This window comes from Taurulus bubalis, assembly GCF_910589615.1.
Source record: "Taurulus bubalis genome assembly, chromosome: 5".
NCBI lineage: Eukaryota > Metazoa > Chordata > Actinopteri > Perciformes > Cottidae > Taurulus > Taurulus bubalis.
The window spans coordinates 2327475-2353515 of NC_136593.1; the positions used below are offsets into that span (position 1 = coordinate 2327475).

The following is a 26041-nucleotide window of genomic DNA, read 5'->3' on the forward strand; positions in this document are numbered from 1 at the left end:
TATAGTGGTTATGTTGCCTCAACCTAACTTAGATGTTATGTTGTCTTAACCTAATACAGTGGTTATGTTGCCTCAACCTAACTTAGATGTTATGTTGTCTCAACCTAGCTAAGATGTTATGTTGTCTCAACCTAGCTAAGATGTTATATTGCCTCAACCTAACTTAGATGTTATGTTGTCTGAACCTAACTAAGATGTTTTGTTGTCTCAACCTAACATAGTGGTTATGTTGTCTCAACCTAACAAATATGTTGTGTTGTCTCAACCTAACATAGTGGTTTTGTTGCCTCAACCTAACTCAGATGTTATATTGTCTCAACCTACCTAATATATTATATTGCCTCAACCTAATTAAGATGTTATATTGTCTCAACCTAACTAAGATATTATATTGTCTCAACCTAACTAAGATATTATATTGTCTCAACCTAACTAAGATGTTATGTTGTCTCAACCAAACAAAGATGTTATGTTGTCTCAACCAAACTAAGATGTTATGTTGTCTCAACCTAACTAAGATGTTATGTTGCCTCAACCTAACTAAGATGTTTCCAGTAAAGACGGTAGTTTATTTTGAAAAGGACTGCATGTAACAAGTGGACGCGTGCTGCTAAACCTTAGAAAAATGAGGAGTGGCATATCGTAACATATCTTAGAACCGTTGTGCGAGCCCAAAAACTTCAAATCTGAAAGTCAGGAATGATGTTCTGAAATCTGCTCAACCTTTTTAAAGCAACTCCTCAAATACAAAGCTTCAAAAAAAATAAACTGAGAGGACTTTTGTTTACAATATTAACTCACTTCATGTGTCTCTGGTCTTCCTGAACTTTTTTCTGGGTTCTTGCCAATATCGTCAGGATCAGAGCCAAAAAAAACCTGATTGGCATCTTCCATAGATATCCTTTTTTCCTTTTTCTTAATTTCCTGTCAAAAGCAAATGGAACATCTGCCAGGTGATATTTCTTTTTTTGTTGTTTTCTCTGTTTTTCTGTTGACCTTATCGCAGCTTTAATGACTTACCGTACTGGTGTTTAGCGTGCGAATGAAAATGTCAGACCACCTGCTACTCGCCATATTGACCCAATGCAACACCATTAGTCTCCGTCAGGAGCTCAGCGAGAGGAAAAGACACCCGGGAACAAATCACTGCACAAATCGGACTAATTATCTGCCATTCGTTCTTTTCCAGCCAAGATCCTGAAGAATGTGTGTGTGTCCATCAAGACGGAAAAGGGGTGAGAATGTTGCACCAAATGAACTTCTCTTTCTCACCTGGACTTCAATTCCTTTTCTCCAAACTGCACAAATACAAAGAAACCAAAAAAAGATCCTCATATTTTGTTATGTTTCGTGAAAAAGCTGACTTTTCTTTTTACAAACAAACCAAGAGGAGGAAACAGGAAGCCATACAGATAGACAGGTGTCCTATTGAACGTCAGGTTCTGGTTAAGAGTCACAACTGTTTATCGGCATTATTAATCCAAACTGTTTCTGTAAACTCGTTCATCATAGAAAGGGACAAACGGAGAGAAACTGGACAGAAAACGGTTTCATTCCAAGAGGACTGATTTTTTTGTTAAACTGTAGAAACATGGCAGTGCAACATGGCGGATGGCTCTCCATGTTGATATGAAGGGATCAGTCCAAGCTAACGAAAACACAACGATTTGTAGTTTCAGGAGATTATAGACGAATGAAAACATTGTATTGAATATTGTATTCCATTTACGCTAAAGAGCCTCCCGACGTTCTACACGCTGGCCCTTCAAGTGAAAAGCTGTCCACTTACAATTGATGACTGAATGAATTTATTCTCTCTTTTCTGCAGCTAAGTGAAACGTTCACCAGCACGACAGAGTTCATTTAAAGCCAAACGGACAATATTTAAAACCCAATCAATCTCGAGACTTTAAATGTCGGAGCCCAAACTGCAGTGATTCTCTAATCAGCCTCGGCAATCAATCAGCGCTGTCGCTTTCAGCGGCTCGCAACGTCTCCGAAAAACCTTGAAAAAAACCCCCAAAACTAGACCGACATCTCGTTAAAGCACCACGCGGGCCCCATTGGGCTCCACGCACTTTTTGTTCCGAACATTGATATTGACAGATTTTCTCACTGTGCAATATCAAGCCAACCGGCGCCTCACATTCCCTGTAAAAGCCTTTAAATCTTACAGCATCAGCCGACCCCATTTCATCCCCAACACACCATTTTTGTTGTTGCTGTTATTAACATGAATATCGACAGATTCTCCCAGCGAGGTGCATCCAGCTCGCCGGCGGCCGCGGCCCCCTCATCCATTCTTCTATCCTCCCGGTGCACACATCATCTGTTTTGGGCTCCTGGGCCATACATCACTGTGGCGGGGCCGAGAAAAGCTCTTTAAGTTGCATAAACACAATGTCGCCGGGGCGCCCACCGGCTGCCGGTGATGGATGGGGACCGCATACAGAAAAGAGAGGGTGGGATTCTTCCAGAAGACCAATTGACTGTCACTACTTTTCACTTTTCACTGGAGAGGCCGCTCTGATCCCAGCTGATGGAGGGAAGTGAAGAGAAGTGGCCATTAGGTTTACAGCTGAATGTGACGCTTACAGATGGGTCTCATGAATAGACCGTTGATGAGAAGTGGACAAAGTCACCGGGATGTCGCCCGCTGGTTTGTGGACTTTTGACGTTTTGACTAGCGACTGCATAACCAATCACGTGACTAGCAACTTACAAGACTAATGATGCTAACAAGTCAAGTGTGTAGCGACTGCCTTATAAATCAAATGACTAGCGACTCACGATACTAACAAGTCAAGTGTGTAGCGATTACCTAACCAATCACGTGACTAGCAACTCACGGGGCTAACGATGCTAACTAGTCAAGTGTCTAGCGACTGTCTAACAAATCACGTGGCTAACAACTCACGATACTAACGATACTAACAAATCACGTGACTAGCGACTTACAGGATTAACGATGCTAACGAGTCAAGTGCCTAGCGACTGCCTAACAAATCACGCGACTAGCGACTAACAATACTAACGAGTCAAGTGTCTAGCGACTGTCTAACAAATCACGTGGCTAGCAATTTACAGGACTAACGATGCTAACGAGTCAAGTGTGTAGCGACTGTCTAACAAATCAAATGACTAGCGACTAACGATACCAACGAGTCAAGTGCCTAGCAACTGCATAATGAATCACGTGACTAGCAACTCAAGGGAGAAACGATGCTAACGAGTCAAGTGTGTAGCGATTACCAAACCAGTCACGTGACTAGCAACTCACGGGGCTAATGATACTAACAACTCTCGTGACCTAATCATGTGACTGGCGACACACGTGTCTCACGGACGGCTGTGGCTCAGTGGTAGAGCAGGGTCGTCCTTCAACGAGAGGATCGGCGGCTCGATCCCCATCCCCAAGTCCATTGTTGATGTGTCCTTGGGCAAGACACTTAACCCGTAGCTGTGTCTACTGCAGTGGCGGGCCGTGGATTTGGCATCTAGGCCTGATTGCGGCGCACCTCCCCACAGATATGACAAATGTCTTTCAACCAAACGTTGTTTTTGCTAAGACATGAGTGTAATAGTGTCAAGTATTTTCAGTTTGATTTTCTTGTTAAAGGTTTCCTGTGAGTATTCCCAGTGGTGTATATAGAAAATATGTTGAGTCGTGTGCTTCTATGATCCCAAATGTTTCCATCAGACTTTTAAAAAAGATACGAGAAAAAGCAGTTATTTTTTTGTATCTTGTATTGTGCTTTCTTACCTGTTGTAATGTTTGGGCCCGTTATGGTCACCTTGGGTTAATTTATGTTTTTTGGTTGTTATTTTTTTTTAACCCTGTAAAGCACTTTGTGACCTTGGTCTGTGATAAGTGCAATTATGTGTCCCGACCCAGACTCTCACTAATCTCATCTGGTTTTATGTGATCTTTGCTCGACATTATTACATTACACTCTTTTTTTATTGAAGGCAAATGTGCCAAATAACCTTTGAACTCAAACTCCTGCAACACTTTAATATTTTATGAGCTCCATGAAGATTAAAATGTACTGATTCAGATGAAATGCTGTTAATCAGTAATCTCTAGAGGTTTGGTAGGTGTTCTTTTGGACTTTGCAATGAAACACACCTCTGTGTTCCAGGTGAAGCGTTTAGCAGAGGAGGAGTCACAAAGCTCCGCCCCTCACCTGACTCACCTGAGACAAACAGTTTGTGCTTTTTCTTCACTAAAGAGACACACAGACTGAAAGAGAGACGATCAGATTCACCTTCAGACCAAACTAACAACTTCCTCTGAGTGAGTTCAGCTGCAGGAGAGAAAAGAGGAACACTACAACACTGCTGCTTCAACCTGCTGACACTCCACACCCTGAATGTGAGTTTGACTCAACACAGTGAAGCTATAGAGGAGGAGGGAGCCATGACTCATGTACTTTCTGTGTTTCAGCTTCACTCAGAGACAACATGGCTTCCAGGTCAGAGGAGGATCTCTGCTGTCCGGTCTGTCATGAAGTCTTTAGAGATCCTGTTCTTCTGTCATGTAGCCACAGCTTCTGTAAAGACTGTCTGAAGAAATGGTGGAGAGAGAAACACACTCAGGAGTGTCCAGTTTGTAAGAGAAGATCTTCAAAGGATCCACCTTTAAACCTGGTGCTAAAGAACCTGTGTGAGTCCTTCTTACTGGAGAGAGACCAGAGAGCTCCAGAGACTCTCTGCAGTCTGCACTCTGAGAAACTCAGACTCTTCTGTCTGGACCATCAGCAGCCAGTGTGTCTCGTCTGCAGAGATTCTAAAACACACAATAACCACAGATTCAGACCCATCGATGAAGCTGCTCAGGATCTCAAAGAGGATCTCCAGAGATCCCTGGAGCCCTTAAAGGAGAAGTTAAAGGTCTTTAAACAAGTTAAAGTGAAGTCTGATCAAACAGCAGAACACATGAAGGTCCAGGCCCGACGCACAGAGAGGAAGATTCAGGATCAGTTTAAGAAGCTTCACCAGTTTCTAGAGGAGGAAGAGGAGGCCAGGATGGCTGCACTGAGGGAGGAAGAGGAGCAGAAGAGTCGGATGATGAAGGACAAGATGGAGGCTCTGAGCAGAGAGATAGCAGCTCTTTCAGACACAGTCAGAGCCACAGAGGACGAGCTGAGAGCTGAAGACGTCTCATTCCTCAACAACTACAAGGCTGCAGTGGAACGAGTCCAGCAGCGCCCCCTGCTGGAGGATCCACAGCTGCTCTCAGGAGCTCTGATAGACGAGGCCAAACACCTGGGCAACCTGACCTTCAACATCTGGAACAAGATGAAGGACCTGGTCTCCTACACTCCTGTGGTTCTGGACCCAAACACTGTTCATCCAAGACTCATCCTGTCTGAAGATCTGACCAGTGTGAGAGGAGGAGAGAGACAGAAGCTTCCTGATAATCCAGAGAGGTTTGATGATTACCGGTCTGTTCTGGGCTCTGAGGGATTTAACTCTGGGACTCACAGCTGGGATGTCGAGGTAGGAGACAGTACAGTCTGGTCACTGGGTGTGTTAGCAGAGTCTGTCCAGAGGAAGGGAGTCATACTGTCTGGATTATGGAGAATAGGGTTGTATAAAGGTAAATACTCATCACGTTCACCACCAGCTCCACGCACTGTTCTCGTCGTGCAGAAGAATCCTCAGAGGATCAGAGTGAATCTGGACTGGAACAGAGGAAAGCTGTCGTTCTCTGATCCTGATACTAACACACACATACACACCTTCACACACACTTTCACTGAGAAGATGTTTCCATACATTAACACTTGGGATAAAGTGAAGATCTCACCACTGAAGGTCTGTGTGTCAAAGCAACAGGTCTGATAGAGACTTTAGTTTGAAGGAGGTGATTATCAGTTATTTAAAATATAAATCCTGTGTTTTCTCTTTTCAGCAGCAAACATGAACCTTTCTGCAGTCGTCAGTTTAAACTGTGCTGCTTTAAGCTGCTTTATGACTTTATCTTCTTGGTATTCAATGATATGACATCATCTAACAGTCCAAGGTCTGAGCTTTGATTGGTCACCAGGCTGTGATTTATGAGTTGATATCTTTATCTGCAGCATAACCTGCTCCGTAGTGCAGCGCCGCAGAAACGCTTCTGAACTCTTTTTGTTTGTGGAGAAAAGAGACGATGAGACATCAGGACTCACCTGCACACAGGTGATCAGAACCTGGACTTCACTTTCTCTAGTTCCTTTTACAAGTTCAGTAATCTGTAAAAAAGTAACTGAGGTTACGTTGATCGGACAAAACTAAAGATATTTTATAATGAAATGATGGAATATGAAGTTAATCTCTCCGTGACAACAGACGGGTCGAGGTCTGATTTGAGTTTTCTTTCACATATTTTGATCTGTGTGTTATAAACTGTTCATTAACAGGCTCTGTCTTCACTGACTGTTTCCTTTAAGTTTGTTTCTTCTATAACTGTTCATATTATTGTTGTTATATATTTGTTGCAAGACAAAGTTATTTACTCTTAATCAGTTACTGTTTCACTGTTATATTAATCATATGTTCTGTTTATTAATCATCTGTGTAAAGGCTTGTGATTTCTCATTGAACTCTTCCTTGTTAAATCTTACATATGAATGCTGGCAAACTACTTGATGAAGTCATGAGACGTTTAGAATCTGTAGTCTCTGTCTGAAGAACAGGCAGTTCCTTGTTATCATATGACCATGCCGATGCAAGCCAATCTAAAGACGTCATGGGGGACTATGTGATGGTTTATCCTGAAGTATTTAAGAAACAACTCTCTGCTCGTTCATTGAGCAGTGCAGGTTACTCAAGTCACATACCATGTTGTGTCATTCTGACTCTGTCTGCTTCCTTGCAACGAATAAATATCCTGATCAATGATTTTACCACACGGTGTCGGGTACATTTGTCTATCAATATTGATCTGTATTCATGCTTTTTAGATTATTTTACTAACTGTTAATCTGATAGCAGAATGATGAACATTATTATTTAACATTACTATTGATGAAGGGAAGATATCACCACTGAAGGTGTGTCATAAAACAACAGGTGCATTAGTCTTTAGTTTGATCACATTTATTTCCTAAATGAGTTTACTTTGAACCAACAGGTTGAATCTAGTTTCTCTGCAGCTGATCATGGAAGAAATAGAGTTTTTTACAGTGGTGATTATTATACAAACTTGTGATCTAATAACATAAATATCTACAAACCCACCTCCGCTGCAAAAAGACACTGGTTTTCCCTGAGATAGACAACACACTACCACCTGACAACTAGTGTCTTCTTGCAGTGTACTGTAGATCACAGTGGCGGGCCGTGCTTTTTCTTCCTGCGCATTCAGTCTCTACTACAGCTCAACAACCTAATCACCTCATTATGACGCCACAGCTACCGGTGGCTAGCTCAGCGAGCGCTAGTTAGCTCACAAGCTAACAGAGAGCTAGCGCAGACCTGCTTTCCATCGCACCTCGGGTGGCCAAGCAGGGTGAGATGCAGCGGGGAGGACAGCAGGTCCAAGTGCTACACAATGTCCACAGGGAAAGTCTGCAGCTGCTTCTTCTTCTTGAATGGCTATGTAGTTTAACCCACTTTTCTACCATAGAGAAACAGAGGTGAAATCTGATTGGATAAGAGCTCTGCTTAACTAGCTGCCAAGCCGCGCCGTGGCCTGAAGCTGAGGAACAGAGGAAGACGGGAGCTGTGCGATGAGAAAATAAGCTGATAGGGACAAATTATTATAATAGATATAGTGTATTTGTGAAAAACAATTACATTATAATAATAGCTATAACTTTTAATTATATATATATATTTAAAGGACAATGGTGCCTCGTTATATAGAGCTGATATTGTTCTGCAATTTTTGATGTAACACATGGGTATGTATATCATAATAGTGCCTTTTAAAAGGGGAATTTAAGAAATTATGTAAAATCGAGAAGATGACCTCAGACCCCAGAGGGCTAATATGTTCAAGCATGTTTTAGTTGTTTTATCCTCTTTGGGAAAATATGCACCATAGCTAATTATAGTTCATATTTCCACAGAAGTTTCCGTGGTATTTACTTTATTTTCTTTGGAAGGAAACATTTCTTGTAGAATGGAAGTCTGAACACGAGCGAGGCTCTTTGGGGTCTCGCTGTCGGCTGTGAACCGGCTCAGAGACTCTGATGTTCCCCTCGTACGGCTCAGCGGGCATTAGAGAGAGTATTACTAACTGATTGGTAAATACTCTGAATCCAGGCGTTGGACGCGACACAGACGGAGTCGGGAGGGAATTAGTGTGCAGAGGAAAAGTCCTCGTGTGCCAGAGAGACTTCTTATCTGTCGCACACAAAAAAAAGGAAAGAAATGAAAATGCTGACTGACTTCTGGTGAGTGATTTCATTAATCTTAAGAGCATGAATAAATAAATAAATGTTCATAATTATCGTGAATATTCTGCCCCGGCTTCCGTGTGGCTTCTGCTCCAATGAACCCAAACAGGAACTTTGGAGCAGGTTTTGACCAGAAGATAAAATGAGCTACAGCCGGCAGCTGGCTAGCTTAGCTTAGCATAGAAACAGCTAGCGCGGCTCTGTTCTCAGGGAACAAAACACGCTCCTTGATTGACATGATTTCATCTCGTTTGTTTTGTTTGTGCAAAAAAAGCCGGACTATTTCTTGCCAGAGAAATATCTTTTCGGTTTGGTGGCCTTGAATAATTGCAATATTAATAATAATAATAATAATAATAATAATAATAATAATATGAGGCTTTAATCCAACATATGTATGTACAATGTGCAAACCATTTATCACTTTGGAACGACATTAATGCCTGAAAGTTACTGATGAAAAAGTTCTCAAAGTCTAGACCTCTGTCGCAGCGCCGATCCACCGTGACGAAGCAAAACTTTTTTTTTCTTTCTTTTTTATATATATTTATCACTCTTTACGCATCAAACATTGCAGCTTTCAGGGAGGCGCATGCCCTGCAAACACACAACTTAAGGGACATTTTAGGGAAAGAAAACGCCCGCTGATGTTTTTATACATGGCGATGCGCTGAAGTAACAACATTAGTAGAAGAGCGCTGAGCCGAGGATCAGAGGCTCAGAGGATCAGAGGCTCTGCACGGTCGGCATGAGAGAGTCCACGCTCTCCTCCAGCGGGGTGGTGGAGTCCCTCAGGGAGCCAGGAGCCGTGAGAGGGTGCATGCCGTGAGAGGGTGCATGCTGTGAGAGGGTGCATGCCGTGAGAGAGTGCATGCTGTGAGAGGGTGCATGCTGTGAGAGGGTGCATGCCATGAGAGGGTGCATGCTGTGAGAGGGTGCATGCTGTGAGAGAGTGCATGCCATGAGAGAGTGCATGCTGTGAGAGGGTGCATGCTGTGAGAGGGTGCATGCCATGAGAGGGTGCATGCTGTGAGAGGGTGCATGCTGTGAGAGGGTGCATGCCATGAGAGGGTGCATGCTGTGAGAGGGTGCATGCTGTGAGAGAGTGCATGCCGTGAGAGAGTGCATGCTGTGAGAGGGTGCATGCTGTGAGAGGGTGCATGCCATGAGAGGGTGCATGCTGTGAGAGGGTGCATGCTGTGAGAGAGTGCATGCCATGAGAGAGTGCATGCTGTGAGAGGGTGCATGCTGTGAGAGGGTGCATGCCATGAGAGGGTGCATGCTGTGAGAGGGTGCATGCTGTGAGAGGGTGCATGCCATGAGAGGGTGCATGCTGTGAGAGGGTGCATGCTGTGAGAGAGTGCATGCTGTGAGAGGGTGCATGCTGTGAGAGGGTGCATGCCATGAGAGGGTGCATGCTGTGAGAGGGTGCATGCTGTGAGAGAGTGCATGCCATGAGAGAGTGCATGCTGTGAGAGGGTGCATGCCATGAGAGGGTGCATGCTGTGAGAGAGTGCATGCCATGAGAGGGTGCATGCTGTGAGAGAGTGCATGCCATGAGAGAGTGCATGCTGTGAGAGGGTGCATGCTGTTAGAGGGTGCATGCCGTGAGAGGGTGCATGCACATGAGATCAAATAACAAACTACACAACAAACAGACTCTTTTGAGTCATTTATAAGGAGTTTAAAACCTCAGAAAACGTCAAAGTATCTGATGTTCAAGATTCTAGGAAACCATCATTACAAACAGAAAGAGAAACAACGATGGAGTGAACAGAAACTTGAGTGGTCACTAAAAACATGGAGGAAACTACTCTTCTGTCATGACTACTGACGGTATTTTTGGATTACTGGAGTAATACAAAGAGATATCCCAAATGTGGTTAGACATTTATTTACATGTATAAAACTATTGCGTGTGTGTGTGTGTGTGTGTGTGTGTGTGTGTGTGTGTGTGTGTGTGTGTGTGTGTGTGTGTGCGTGTGTGTGTGTGAGTATGTGAGTGAGTGTGTGTATCTGTGAGTGTGTGTGTGTGTGTGTGTGCGTGTGTGTGTGTGAGTATGTGAGTGAGTGTGTGTATCTGTGAGTGTGTGTGTGTGTGTGTGTGTGTGTGTGTGTGTGTGTGTGTGTGTGTGTGTGTGTGTGTGCGTGTGTATGTGTGTTTGAAGTGTACTAGATCCTGCAACACTAGTATGAATGTGTAAATTTGTATCATATGTTTCCTTTAAAACGATTGAAAAAAGTTAGAAAAGAAGCTTTACTACAAATGTATTCAATCAAAGCCAAAGATTATATTTTACATTTGTGTTGTGAAACCATGGCATATTATATTATGAACGAAACAAATATAATTTATACTAACGCTGTCAACTTTAGCGACATCACACACAGAGAACCGTTGACATAATGTCAAAAGCAACATTTTATTTTTCACGTCATTCATGTTTAACTTTTCTCCCAACTGAAACAATCCTCCACAGTAAGCGTACGAGTGAAATGCAGGTGAATGTTACCAGAAAAACAAGCACAAACAGAGCAGCAACGACATCAACGCACGTGTAAACACACCAGGACATGTCGGTGGACGGAGTCTGCAGATGACGGGCTCCTTTGTGTCGGATGACGTACTCGATCCAGAACACGGCCTGCTCCAGGGGTCCCATGGGCTGGTCTCTGCTCAGCCTCGAGAGCCTTTGCATGTTCTCCTTGTAAGAGGGATCGTAGAGAACCGTCTTGAGGGCGTCTGCAAAGACGTGCCTGTCGAGCTCGGCAATATCAAGGATCACGGCCGCTCCCTTCACTCTGATTCTGCAGAGGTTATCCGGCTGATCAAAGAATAAAGGAAGTCCGACGACAGGGACTCCGTGGTAAATGGCCTCCTGGACCCCGTTGGTGCCTCCGTGGGTCACAAACACTCGCGTCTTGGGATGTCCTAAGAGGTCTTTCTGCGGCAGCCAGTTGACCATTAATGTGTTGTTGCCCAGGTTGGCTGGCCTTTGTCCCAGATACCTCCACACCACCTTCTGAGGCAGCTGGGCGAACGCTGCGGCGATCTCCTCGGAGACGTCTTGAGGGAGCTTCCCGACTAGAGTTCCTAAAGTCATCACGATGACCCCGTGGTCTCCAGAGCTCTGGACGAACTCCTCCAGGTCTGCAGGGAGTGGCTTCGGGGGCTTGCACTGAAATCCACCCATGTAGATTATATTTGGCATTGTTGGCCGTGGAAACTCAAAGACAAAATCATTCCTCATGAGCCAGATATCTGCATCCAGAAAAAACGTGGAGTAATCCACATCTGGACCAAAGTACTTTTTAACTATTGGTTTGTAATGAGGTTCTGTGACGAGTGACATGATGTACATCCCCAAGTTATAACTTAACACATTCTTTATCCTTTGTGGGAAGGTCATCTTATCTGTCAACTCTGTTTGAGTGAAAGGAATGTATGACAAAGGCGAGGGGGCAGTAAGGAAATGCGCTTCACCTTGAATGGTCCACCGGACATTGAAGACAAGAGGAAGTTGGAGCCGACGTGCCAGCATCGCCCCGACGCCGACACCGGGGTCGGTCAAAACCACGTCGTATTTGGCTTCGCGGAAAGATTGCATCAGGCTTTCGTCTTCAAACATCTGAACGACCACTTCACTCATTCCCTTGTGGAGCCGAGAGAACTGGCTAATCGTGAGCCTCTTCATCTGAATTAGATTCCCGATTCCAGACCAAAAAGATGCACGCCTGCCCTGAAGACGGAACTCTACCTGACTAGATGTAAACGCTTCAAAGTGTTCCTCAAATCCACCGGGGCTGGGAATAGTGACCGAAGTGTAGAGAGGAGACTCTTCGCTGATGTACCAGCTATCGGACGTCCGGACCACAGTGACCTCGTGGCCTTTGGCGTGCAGCTCCTCGATGAGCACTTTCATGTTCACCCAATGGCTTCCGTCCAATGGGAACACCAGGATGTTGCCCCCAGACGCACTGGAGGGTTGAATCAAGAGTAGAGCAAAGGTGATCAGAGACGAGGGAAGCGCCTTCATGACGACGTCACTAAAGACCTAAAACATACACAGAAGGAGATCAGTGTGCGTATTTATGTTTTTACAATCATGAAATGCAAGTATGTTTACTGCTGTACTCGAGTGCAGTTTTTAGGTACTATGTAATTTGATGCAACTTTATACTTGTGTTCAACTACATGTCAAAGGGAAGTATTGCACTTTTCACTCACAAAATAATTTGACAGCAGTAGTGACCTGCTTTGCAGATAACGCTTTAATACAAAAAACACATGTTGGTAGTTCCGACTCCTTGTCACATTTCAGATCAGGGTTCATACACATTCTGACCAGTGGATTTCATGACTTTTCCATGACCTTAAACCAAATTTCCATGAGCAAACATTTAGTGAAGTCTGGGTGTAAACAGTAAAAAGTGAGTAAATGTAGTATTTAAACTAACAATGAGAACACAAAGCATACAGTAAACCTTAAATGACACAAATGAATGAGACAATAGTTTGATTAAAAGAATAAACATTTATATAGATGCCTGTATGTATGCCTGCTTATATTTTGAGTCTTTCTTTTAAAAGCATATTCATTATTTCAAACTCGTCATGGCCAGAGGAGCACTTTCTCTCACAGGTTCCTCACGCTCCGCTGCAACAAGGACCGCTACAGGAGAACATTCCTGCCGACAGCAATACGGCTTTACAACAAGTCCCCACATGCTGGTTCCTCCGTGGATTAGTTCATCACTGCACCATACTTACTTTGCATTTTGCACTTTGCACTATCTGTTTATCTAATTTACTTATTTACTTAATTAATGAATACATATATATGTATTATATATTAATATATATATATAATATATATTAAATATATATATGTATATATATATATATATACATATATATATATGTATATATATATATTTATATACATATATATATATATATATATATATGTAAATATATATATACATTACTTTATTTTAATTTGTATATATCTCTCATCCCTGTTGCTTCTTTATATATTTGATCTTTTATCGTGTGTGTTTGTATTTCAAGTGGTAAGGCGCTACTGATGACGACAAAAAAATTTCCCCTTGGGGATTAATAAAGTATATATTCATTCATTGGTGAACACATGAATATAACACATTTACATGACTTTTATAAAACTTTATATATAACAGAGCTTTTAACACTTACCTGAATCCACACGCACAGGAAAGTCAATCCAACTTCATATCGTCAGTTCAATGATCTTTACAATTATATTATAACATGAAATGCACTATAGGAAAATAACTAACAGAAGTACTTGTAATGTATATTTACTTAAGATGAATGTCCCCTCTATAAACTCCTAAAATGGCCTCATTTATATAGCAGATTAAGGTCAATATACACAACAAATGAAATAACAATGTTAAACATAAGTTGATAGCCTGTTAATGAATATTATCTTCTGAACTTGTTGAACTTTACACAAACACACACAACTACCAAGACTTGCACTGACCATGTTTCAACTAAACACACACTGCAGCTTTTTATTAACACTTACCTGAACCCACCGGTAAAGGGAAGTCAATCCAGCTTCACATCGTCAGTTCAACGTCTGCATTGTTGTGCACAGTCGGAGAGGAAGAGCTGAGCGAACCTCTGTCTGTCCTGCACTGTCGTGACTGGCCGGCGTGTGCTAACATGTATGAACAGGTGTGTTAAGAATGTGTGTGAACGTCACAGGTTGCATTCAGGGCCAAGAGACAGTTCCCTCCCAGAATGCTTGATCTGAAGACTGTTCAGGGAGTTGTAGATGTACAGTTACACAATATTAAAATGCCGTAACCCGTTAAACTGTGGATCCCCGGGGCTAGACCTCTTTTTCCCTGTGTTTGAGTCTTCTCTTTTGTGTGTGTGTGTGTGTGTGTGTGTGTGTGTGTGTGTGTGTGTGTGTGTGTGTGTGTGTGTGTGTGTGTCCTCGGCCCACTGAGCATGAGCAACACATGAGATGAACAGTCAGCATCGAGGCCTCGTTCATAAATCAGACACTTATCAAGAAGACAAGTTTCCTCTGCCGCTTCCTGTCGACTTCCTTCTCTCCTTCCCTTGTTCTCTCCTTCTCTTCTTCCCTTGTTCTCTCCTTCTCTCCTTCTCTTGTTCTCTCGTTCTCTCGTTCTCTTGTTCTCTTGTTCTCTCTTTCTCTCGTTCATTCATGGTTTACCCATCATCCCTTTTGTTAGCGAGGTAGAATTTATCATTCAACAGTTTTTGTCAACAACTACGATGAAAGATCGTCGTTATTTTTCTAGACGAAAACAACTTGAAAAAATCCTGCAGAAATATGAATAAAAACATGTCGTGAACGTTGACGAATGAATTGATTTTTAATGCAAAACCTTTTTCCCGTAATGTTCGTAGCTGATGACATTCATCAGGACACGGCAACAACACATGATATCTGTGATGTTTATGAATAAAGTTTTATTCTAAAGGAACGAGAATGTGGAGACGATTACCTGCAGTCAGCCGTCTACAACTTTCTCTCCTCACTTCCTTCATCCATCACTCCATCCTTACTACCTTCCTTCCATCCCTCCTTTCATCCTTACTACCTTCTATAGATCGCTCCCTCCATACATCCATCCTTCCTACCTTCCATCACTCCATCCATCCTTACTACCTTCCTTCCAGCCCTCCCTCCATCTCTCCTTTCATCCTTACTACCTTCTATAGATCACTCCCTCCAACCATCACTCCTTCCATCCATTCTTCCCTGCATCCTTCCATCCTTACTAGCTTTTATCACCCATTCATCCTTCCATCCATCTGTTTTTCACTCCATCCATCACTCCTTCCATTCATCCTTTTTTACTCCCTTCCATCTCCTCCATGCTTTATCCATTCTTCCATCACTCCCACCATCCTTCCATCATCCTTTCATCCATCCATCAATCATCACTCCCTCATCCACCTTCCATGGATTACTCTCTCCTTCCATCCTTCCCTCCATCCTTACTACCTTCCATCACAGCTCCCTCCATCCTTCCATCCCTCCATTCATGCTTCCTACCTTCTATAGATCACTCCTTCCATCCATTCTTCCCTGCATCCTTACTACCTTCCCTCTCCTCCATTCTTCCATCACTCCCATCATCCTTCCATCATCCTTTCATCCATCCATCAATCCTTACTACCTTCCATCACTCCGTCCATCCTTACTACCTTCCATCACCTCCTCCATGCTTTATGCATTATTCCATCATCCTTGCCTCCCTCAATCGATCAATCCTCCCTCCCTTCCCTCCCTCCCTTCATCCTTTCATCATCCATCCACCCTTCATCCCTCTCTTCTTTCAGCTGGTGACGTCTGCAGACGGCTTGCAAGTGACAGAGTGTGAGAGCAGCCGGATGAGTCGTCTGTGTTTAGAGGAATAAACCCCGAGGTGTTCTTCTGTTTCTGAGAGTAAATCAGAGGACGAGCGCGCTGCAGTTATTCTGGGGAACAGATGGCCGGAGCGGCTCAGAAGTTTGATAACACTTTTGCTCACAGCTTTGCGGTCGGCAGGGATTTCTCTTGGCCGCATTAAAAGGAGATTTACAGTACAAGAGAACAACATTATGGAGCCGCCCGGGCAGCCAGACTTATTTACAGAGTTGTCAGCGATGGAGAAATAAAATGCTCCGTCAACGATACTGTCTTCCCATTGTTCATCTGCAGCGTTTGTTCTAACGCAGCTGTTGTAGCATTCTGATGGATAGCAGTCCGGTCGCGTGGCACCTACCTGTTCCGCGCCGCCATGTTGAGAGCCGTTGAGAGGCAATCACTCCCAATCTTGTATTTGGAACCTTTTAGGCTTCATGTATCTATGAAAATGATGTGGGTTTGTCTTGTTTCCTGTTTTATTTTGTAGTCCTTATCTCTGTGTTCCCTGCACTTCCTGCCCCTTGTGATTGTCTGCCTTGTCCCTGATTGTTCCCTGCTGTGTCCAATCACCTATTTAAACCCTGTTTGTCTCCGGCCCCAGTGTTGGTTCCTACTGGGTGTTACCCGTGTTCCTCTGAGTAAAGCTACGTTCACACCAAACACGTTCCGAATGTTACTCGCGCCTGAAAGGGGGCGTGGCTTATCTCCGTAAAAACAGTTACCGTTTCCGCCATCCACCATGGCAATAAGCACTAGTTCTGCTTTATACTTGTTGTGTAAAGAAAATTCGCTTTTTCGCAACCATTCGCGTCTGTGCATTGACTTTGCATGGAATCTACTCGCGTGTCAAATTCACAACGCGTTTGCTGTGAACGCAGCATGAGCCTGTCAACCTAAAATAAAGGGATTTTTTAAGCCTTTTCTTGTTTTTTCTGTTAAAATAAATGTACTTTTAAACGGTTGCATCTGCATTTGGGTCCACTCCTTAAACCGTGTGACAAAAACTAAAATACTAACACTTTGTTTAGCTTGTTTCAGAACAACGGACAGATGATTCACTGTGCAGCGCTGACAAGGAGCGAAGAGCTCGCTCGCTTTTTGTGGATGTAAGTTGTCATAATCATAATTTGCTGAAGGCAGCAGAGAAACAGCTGTTTCCACCCGCCGCTGGTTTCTAGAGAATCGCTCATAAATGGATGAAATATCTGGAGCTCTGATGGTCCTACTTTCTCGTGTGATTGATAAATGTAATACGAGGACACAGGTATGATCACTGCAGTTAAAAAGTCACTCGTGGTTAAAAACATACAGACACTTGTTCCAATATTTCCAGAAACAAGAAGAATACCTCGTATCACTCGGTGTTGGCTCAGTTAAGATTTTTATAATTACATTTTAATTGACATTTAAATTTGTATATAAATTTCCTCAACGCAGCATGGACAGTGTGAACATTACGAGTCACAAACATATGACTTCCGGTCCATCTGGGAGCGAGTGTGTGACTTGATGTCGTTTATGACCGACGAATGAGACTTTTGGGGCAAAGTCTGTTTCAATATGAGCTGCAGACTAAATGATTGATTACCTTTCTGGTGCTTAAAGAAAGAAATGGTGATTGAAATATGGGTCCGACGGGTAGACATGTGGAAAATGAATGCCATGGGCGCTATAAATAGCCACAGCCATCTGTTTGGTCCTGATGAGAAAACAATTGACTAGCAACGTTCCTCCATACCTTCATCCCCGTGTTGCCCGTTGCCCGTTGCCCGATGATTGCTCTTCATAAAACAGAACGAGACACAAGTGCTTCTTTTATAAATCTTATCAAAACAATGTGTCTTCATATTTCTGGGGTTGTGTGTCTGTCCTCGGGTCTTTTTACGCCAGAGCAGCTCGTGTCTCTGAAGCGTGAAATTCGATTTTAAAATTCATACAAGTATTTAACATTCAACACGTTTGTCACATTTATGAAGACGCATCCATTAGTTATTGGCTTGGTCTTGATTTCTTGTTTGTAGATGTAACTTCTGTGAAGCAGCAGAAAGATACTGCGGCTCTTCCTCCTCTTCCTCTGTCCAGGAATATATATATGTGTGTGTATATATATAAATATATATACACACAAACATCTACAGACACACACACAACTACAGACACACAAACATCTACAGACACACACACAACTACAGACACATGCACATCTACAGACACACACACATCTACAGACACACACACAACTACAGACACACACACAACTACAGACACACAAACATCTACAGACACACACACAACTACAGACACACACACAACTACAGACACACACACACACACACATCTACAGACACACACACAACTACAGACACACACACAACTACAGACACACAAACATCTACAGACACACACACAACTACAGACACACACACAACTACAGACACACAAACATCTACAGACACACACACAACTACAGACACACACACACACACACACACACATCTACAGACACACACACAACTACAGACACACACACAACTACAGACACACAAACATCTACAGACACACACACAACTACAGACACACACACAACTACAGACACACAAACATCTACAGACACACACACAACTACAGACACACACACAACTACAGACACACAAACATCTACAGACACACACACAACTACAGACACACACACATCTACAGACACACACACAACTACAGACACACACACATCTACAGACACACACACATCTACAGACACATGCACATCTACAGACACACACATCTACAGACACACACATCTACAGACACACACACACATCTCCAGACACACACACACATCTACAGAAACACAAACATCTACAGACACACACATCTACAGACACACACACATATCCAGACACACACACACACACACACACACATCTACAGACACACACACATCTCCAGACACACACACACACACATCTACAGAAACACAAACATCTACAGACACACACATCTACAGACACACACACATCTACAGACACACACATCTACAAACACACACACATCTACAGACACACACACACACACACACACACATATATACAGACACACACACACACATCTCCAGACACACACACACACATCTCCAGACACACACACACATCTCCAGACACACACACACACACACATCTCCAGACACACACACACACACACATCTCCAGACACACACACACACACATCTCCAGACACACACACACACACACATCTCCAGACACACACACACATCTCCAGATAAGCCCGGTTGTGTTTCCGGGTCTCAGGTCACAGCGGTTCAGGAGCGCCGCCTCGCTGCTCGACCCAGCTGCTGCGCCCCACGCCGGTCACCGTGTGGGGCGCAGCGCTGCTGTGTTCGGAGCCGGGCTTTGATCTCCTGCGTTCCGTGTTCTGACTGCAGAACAGGGCGCAGAACAAGGCGGCCGCTTGTTCCCAGCTGGAGGACGGCGGCGCAGGTGAATACACAAACGCAGCCGGGGAGCTAAATAAAATGTAGCGCTTCGGTTTTCTTGGTTTGAAAAGCAAAACATTGTCAAAACAGAAGACACGTCTTTTGTATCCATGTACTTTATGTATGTGTAGTGATGCTAGCGGGATGTCTGTCAGTCCACAACGCTGTGATGACATTTTGTATAAACATTCATGTTTTCCAGAAGGTGAATCCTGCAGACTGAAGCTCTGACTATTCCACGAACCAGCAGGTTAGAGATATGTCTCCATTTACAATACTTATATTAGCGTTTCATATTTAAGGGGAGCTGTGCACGTTTCTTTTTTTATTCATATACAATGTCATATATGTCATTCCTGTCTCCCAACGTCATCAAGTATAAATTGTGGCATTGCTCCATATAAAATAAATTGGTTCTTTTTTTGTGTGGGAATAATTGTGGATAATGGAGACGCTAATCGCTTCAGCTCGTCTCAGAATAGTAGCTCATGTTCACAAATACTGGTTGAACATTCCTGTGCCAGGTAAATAACATACTGGAATTCTTAATTTAACTTAAAAACCCAGCTATTTTTAGGCCCTTTCCTCAAATGTCATACCCAAACTAAAAAGGGTGTATCTCTGCAGCCACTAGGGCTATTTGAATATTTTTTGTGTTATAATAAAGCTTACACATGTGAGATGTTGTTCAGATGTGTATATATCAGTCTATATGTTACTGGTTAAGAGTAAATGAAGATGACACACAGAAACAAATGAAAAGGTTTCAGGTCCGTCTATAAAAAATCACTTTCAGGATGATTATTTCTTTGAAATGATGCAGCTGTAAGGTCCAACTCTAACCCAAATCATAGCTCAATATGTGAACATTCTCTAACCCAAATCATAGCTCAATATGTGAACATTCTCTAACCCAAATCATAACTCAATATGTGAACATTCTCTAACCCAAATCATAGCTCAATATGTGAACATTCTCTAACCCAAATCATAACTCAATATGTGAACATTCTCTAACCCAAATCATAGCTCAATATGTGAACATTCTCTAACCCAAATCATAACTCAATATGTGAACATTCTCTAACCCAAATCATAACTCAATATGTGAACATTCTCTAACCCAAATCATAACTCAATATGTGAACATTCTCTAACCCAAATCATAGCTTAATATGTGAACATTCTCTCTGCAAAGGTTGACTTTGATAAAGTGAAGCAGAACAAAGTTACAGAGGGTTTAAAACAGAGAACATGTACTTCTTTTTCTTTTTCTTCGTCTTCTTCTGCGGCGGTTTGATAGCGGTTTGATCCGCCCACTCTTTTATCATCTAATATAATATACCCATATTCACACAACAGGAATGGGTGGTAAAACAAATGTTTTATTTCGATGACTTTCTCTAGATTGAGTTGTTTGTTGTTTGGATGGAAACCCGTGAACCGTGCAGGCGAGAAGAGGCCGGTTGTCGAGCTCAAAGACAGAAACCCAACAGTTTGGGTTTCATCAGTTTGAGTTTATCGTTGCATCCTGTCATCATGGCGACCGAGGTCTGAGACGGGTCAACCATGGTTTTATTTTATGGACATATTCTGTGTTTCTCTTCATGAAGCGTAAACATAACTGTGTCATCTTTGCCGTTAATTCCATTGTCTTCCATTATCTCAATATTTGTGTTCAAAGTGACATCATTTGCCCATAAAAGGCCTTAAACATTCACTGCTTAAACGTCCTCCTGTCGAATCAAATTGAGCTGGAATTAGATATTTTCGAATTATCTGCGGCAATTACCGAAAGCTATTAATTATGCTTTTGTTCGCCAGGACTTAACAGCCACGTCGGACCGTTTGCCTCGGAGCTTCTCTGCGTTTCATTCGGCTTCATCTCCCTCAGAAACAATTTCATGGTTGAGAAAGCGTCGCATCTTTAATTGAACACGGGTGTCGAGTCGCCCTTAGTGTAGATATGACTTATTTATGAATCACAATAGTTTTATTTGGATTTTATTAAAACCTGTAAGGAATCTCCAGAGTGGAGCGAGGAGAGGGAAAGGTAAAAAAAATAAAGTAACTACATTAAAAATACATAAATAATAAAAAATATAGTAACTACACAAAAAAACAAAAAAAAAAGAACAAAGAGATGATGAATGAACGGTTTCTCGTTAAACACGTTGCATTAAAGGTCAGTTCGGTGTGTTTTTTCTTTTTACAAATGATTCTAGTGATTGCCTCCACGCGGCCTTGAGTTCCTGAACTCGGGACGGGAACTCTTTTCCTTCTGAAGTGGAGATTTGCTTTGAGGTTACTGACGTTTGTAGTGTGTTTGTTCCAGAGAGGACGAGGGTTCAGAGGCACTGGAAGGATTTCTTTTATTTATGAAAGATTTCACAAACTCGCCCTAAAACAAAGAAAATAAAACCTTTTCCTTTTCACCGATAAACACAGAAGCTGCTGCACCAAGTGTGGGAGTGAATTGGCAGTTTTTTCCTTTGAAGATATAGAAGAGTTGTCAAACAAAAACTAAAAAGTGGATGGACTCCGCCCACTCCACCGAGATCCAGTTGAGTGATTCGTCTGGCATCGTAACGTGAAACTTAAAAATTAAGTTTTCTCGATTAAAAAGTAATTGACAAATCAGCTCCAAGGGGCGGGACTAAAGCACAAACTGCATATACGAAGTGGACGTAGTCATCGTGACGTCGCCATCTTGGATTACATCCGTCGCCATGTTGTTTTTTTCACAACCAATGAACAGAAGTGACCATATTTGGACGTAGAGACGCCGTATATATAGTGCCCTGTCAATCACCTTGTAGCCCCGCCCCTAAAGTGTCCCCTGTTTTATGGTCTGTTTGACTCTAAATGACCATAATTTACTAAATGAACATCAGGCTGTATTGAAGAAGACTTGAAACTAGAGATTGAGACATAAACTCATGTTTACAATGTTTACATGTATTGTATAGACTTCTATACAACCATATGAGTCGCCCCCTGGTGGTCAGGAGAGATAATGCAGCTTTGACGCATGACGCATAGACTTCTATACAACCACAGGAGTCCCTCCCCCTGGTGGTCAGGGGAGAGAGAATGCAGCTTTAACACATGAAGCATTGGCTTCACTTTTCAGAACCAGAGGTTGCCGTCTGTCCTGGACTAACCTTCTACTATTGTGAAGTCTGACGAAAAGCTTTGCTAAAGCAACATGTTGCCTGTTGAATCCAGTTTATTCATCCGACACATTTCAGCAACAAGGCAATTCTTTGTACTTGAAACATCAAAAAACAGATGACAAATTTCAGAGGAAACACATTATATTGCAAATACAATTACAAAGAGCAATTTAAGAGCCAAGAAAATACAAAATAAACAAGCTAAAATAGAATAAGATTGGACTGAAATACAAGAATAAAAGAGACGGTGTGGTGGAGGAAATTATTTGATAAAAAGGCTGCTGCAAACAGAAAAGTCTTCTTTGGTTTAAAAGTGAGAGCTGCAGCTGACCTGCAGTTTCCTGTCAGTTTGTTCCAGATATATATGGAGCTCAAAAACTGGACGCTGCTCCTCCGTGATTATTACCCGGAACATCTTGTGACGCCATCGTTGGAAACATTTTGCAAAGAGCACTTGGCAGGTGATCGGCCGAACCGTCCGTCCATCAAACTCCTGAGAGAAATAAAACGTCTTTTCCATCAAGAAAAGCTTTCAGTGCCTTCTGCTCTTCTGTCACTGGAGAAATACTCTGGAGTTGAGATGGAACTGATGCAGCATCCACGCTAACCTTTTTAGGAGCCGCCGTTGTTGTTGAGAACGAACTTTCTACGACCTAAAAAGCATGAAAGACCATTCAGAGTCGTCCTGGTCACAATCTGTCGTTCCTTCTTTTCTCTTTAAAATCCCCACGCTGCACGGAGGTACATATCTCAGAGTCACCTTATCTCCGTTTCTCTCGCTCCGGCTCTCCGTCTGGCTTTCCTGTTAAACCTTTAACAATTACCTAGGAGCAGCTGGATCGCGTTATCTGCGGAGGCCATGCTGCGTGAGATAGATCCCAGACACTTCAGACCCCGGGTGGAGAACAAAGAGGGTGACGCACTTCACCGAGCGGCGGGAGAGGGAAGGATTATTGTAGCTGGAGATCCGGATCTCTCTAAATACATATTTACTTGAACTGGAGACATCTGACATTTATGTCACTCGGTTTCTTAGCGGCTCCAGTTTGTTCCAACGCTTCCTCGACAAACAGCTGGGAAACCCTTGAGTCGGATGCTTCAAACTCGACTAAAACTGTGTGTCGGCACTACTGATGCATGATATGCTTCTTCATCCAGCATGCTGGGTTAACATCCAGTTCAATGTACATGAAAGCAAATAAAACGGAGCAAATATAGATACTTTTTTTGCGAATGGATATCGATTGCCGATCGTTGATGATCCGTATGTTTTTTGTTGTTTTTGTACCAGCTGGTCTACAAAGCTTCACAACTCTTTTCCCGCCACCATCACAAAAATCATTTGAACCCTTCTGAGGTCTGTCAACCATCAAAAGCTCTAAATGTAAACCTTTTTAATTGTTTTACACAAGTTAAAGTATTGAACAAGTATACTTTCTAGTATTAGGAGAGTATTTCCTGTAGTGAACCCAGAGTTTAGTCACTGATCAGCGTGAAGATGAACAATGGTAACAACTGATATTTAATATGATATTTTATTTTGTTTTTTGTCGAATCCTTATTATCAAGTTTTTAAAAACTTTTCAGAACGTGGTGACATCACACTGATAAACGTATTTTAAAAAAATGTAGACTTAGAGATCAATTTTAAATCTCAAGACATTCAATATTCAGCTTCTTTTTCCAATAATTCCGAACGATAACAGCCTTTTACTATTAATTGAAATCCATTGAAAAGTGATTGCAAAGTCATGAGTTTTGAGGAGAATTACTTTCCGTGATTTTTGTCCCGTCAGCCCTCTAAAACTAAACGACATCATACGGAGATCTAGCGAGTTATGGATCTGAAAACCGCAGTGCACGCTGCAGGCTTTTCTTCCAAAACACACTTTTCAGAAGTGAAAATGATCACTTTGTGTACGAAATGTCCAAAGAATACATTATGAAAAACTGGCTGAAGTGGTTTGTTGTAAAACACAATCAAAGAGCGCTTTCATGCAGTGGACTGACGGTCTTATAAACTCCACTCGATCCCTCGTCCCGTATGGACAACATTCAGGATGCTGCAGCTCGCCCTCGTTCCTTATGGACGACGTTCAGGAGGCTGCAGCTCGCCCTCGTCCCGCATGGACGACATTCAGGAGGCTGCAGCTCGTCCTCGTCCCGTACGAACGACGTTCAGGAGGCTGCAGCTCGTCCTCGTCCCGTACGGACGACGTTCAGGAGGCTGCACCTCGTCCTCGTCCCGTACGAACGACGTTCAGGAGGCTGCAGCTCGTCCTCGTCCCGTACGAACGACGTTCAGGAGGCTGCAGCTCGTCCTCGTCCCGTACGGACGACGTTCAGGAGGCTGCACCTCGTCCTCGTCCCGTACGAACGACGTTCAGGAGGCTGCAGCTCGTCCTCGTCCCGTACGGACGACATTCAGGAGGCTGCACCTCGTCCTCGTCCCGTACGAACGACGTTCAGCCCGTATGGACGACGTTCAGGAGGCTGCAGCTCGTCCTCGTCCCGTATGGACGACATTCAGGATGCTGCAGCTCGTCCTCGTCCCGTATGGACGACATTCAGGATGCTGCAGCTCGCCCTCGTCCCGTATGGACAACGTTCAGGAGGCTGCAGCTCGTCCTCGTCCCGTATGGACGACATTCAGGATGCTGCAGCTCGTCCTCGTCCCGTATGGACGACATTCAGGATGCTGCAGCTCGTCCTCGTCCCGTATGGACGACATTCAGGATGCTGCAGCTCGCCCTCGTCCCGTATGGACGATGTTCAGGAGGCTGCAGCTCGTCCTCGTCCCATATGGACGACGTTCAGGAGGCTGCAGCTCGTCCTCGTCCCGTACGAACGACGTTCAGGAGGCTGCAGGGCCTCAGCAGCTCCCCAAAAAATCATTAAGCGGTGATTATGAGGGCGCTAACACGGCAAACAGCGGACATCCAAAAGCAGCCAGCGGTGAAATAGTCTGCACCTGCTGCTCCCTCTCTGCTTAGTTAGGTGGCTAATTGAGCCTGTAAACTGAGAGATTTGAACCAAAATCATTTTGTGACGACTCACCGCACTTCCTGTTTGGATAACACTCGCCGTGTACATCGTGTTTACATGTCCAGCTCGCAGGGCCGATTTAAAGAGGACGATTGGGTTCAGCATTCGAACGACAATTATTCTATCGGTGATGTTATTCAACCTTTTGCTGCCTGGCTGAGGTTTACACTGTTTGGCTGGAAGAAATCTGCCTTTCAACCCTGTTGCCACACCAGCAAGTGAAGAAATAAGTGTCAATTTACCACAGTTCTACACAGTACAACCCGACAAGGGAACAGAAGACACACAGGGTTTAAGTACAAGGGGAAGGTGTGGGTGATTTGACACAGCAGGAAACTATCAGGGACAAGGCAGACAATCACAGGGACAGGAAGTGCAGGGGAACAGAGGACACACGAGACAGGACTTCAGAATAAAACAGGAACCCAGAAAAACCCAAATTGTGACAGTTCTATCTTGATTATTCACACAAAAACGATCGGCATTTCGATCGGCTTTTAACGC

The 26041-nt window shown here is 43.3% G+C and overlaps 2 protein-coding genes across 2 annotated transcripts; one reads left to right on the forward strand and one right to left on the reverse strand.

Moving 5' to 3' along the window:
* Window positions 1–4449: 4449 nt before the first annotated feature.
* On the forward strand, window positions 4450–5847 carry LOC306736534 (nuclear factor 7, ovary-like; the record flags this gene model as incomplete). The annotated part of the gene is made up of 1 exon (XM_079218180.1): window positions 4450–5847. Exon 1 carries the CDS (start codon window positions 4465–4467, stop codon window positions 5845–5847), a length of 1383 nt encoding a protein of 460 aa, XP_079074306.1. The 5' UTR covers window positions 4450–4464.
* A 4907-nt stretch (window positions 5848–10754) lies between these two features.
* On the reverse strand, window positions 10755–12427 carry LOC306736374 (UDP-glucuronosyltransferase 2C1-like; the record flags this gene model as incomplete). The annotated part of the gene is made up of 1 exon (XM_079218005.1): window positions 10755–12427. One exon carries the CDS (start codon window positions 12425–12427, stop codon window positions 10826–10828), a length of 1602 nt encoding a protein of 533 aa, XP_079074131.1. The 3' UTR covers window positions 10755–10825.
* Window positions 12428–26041: the final 13614 nt, after the last annotated feature.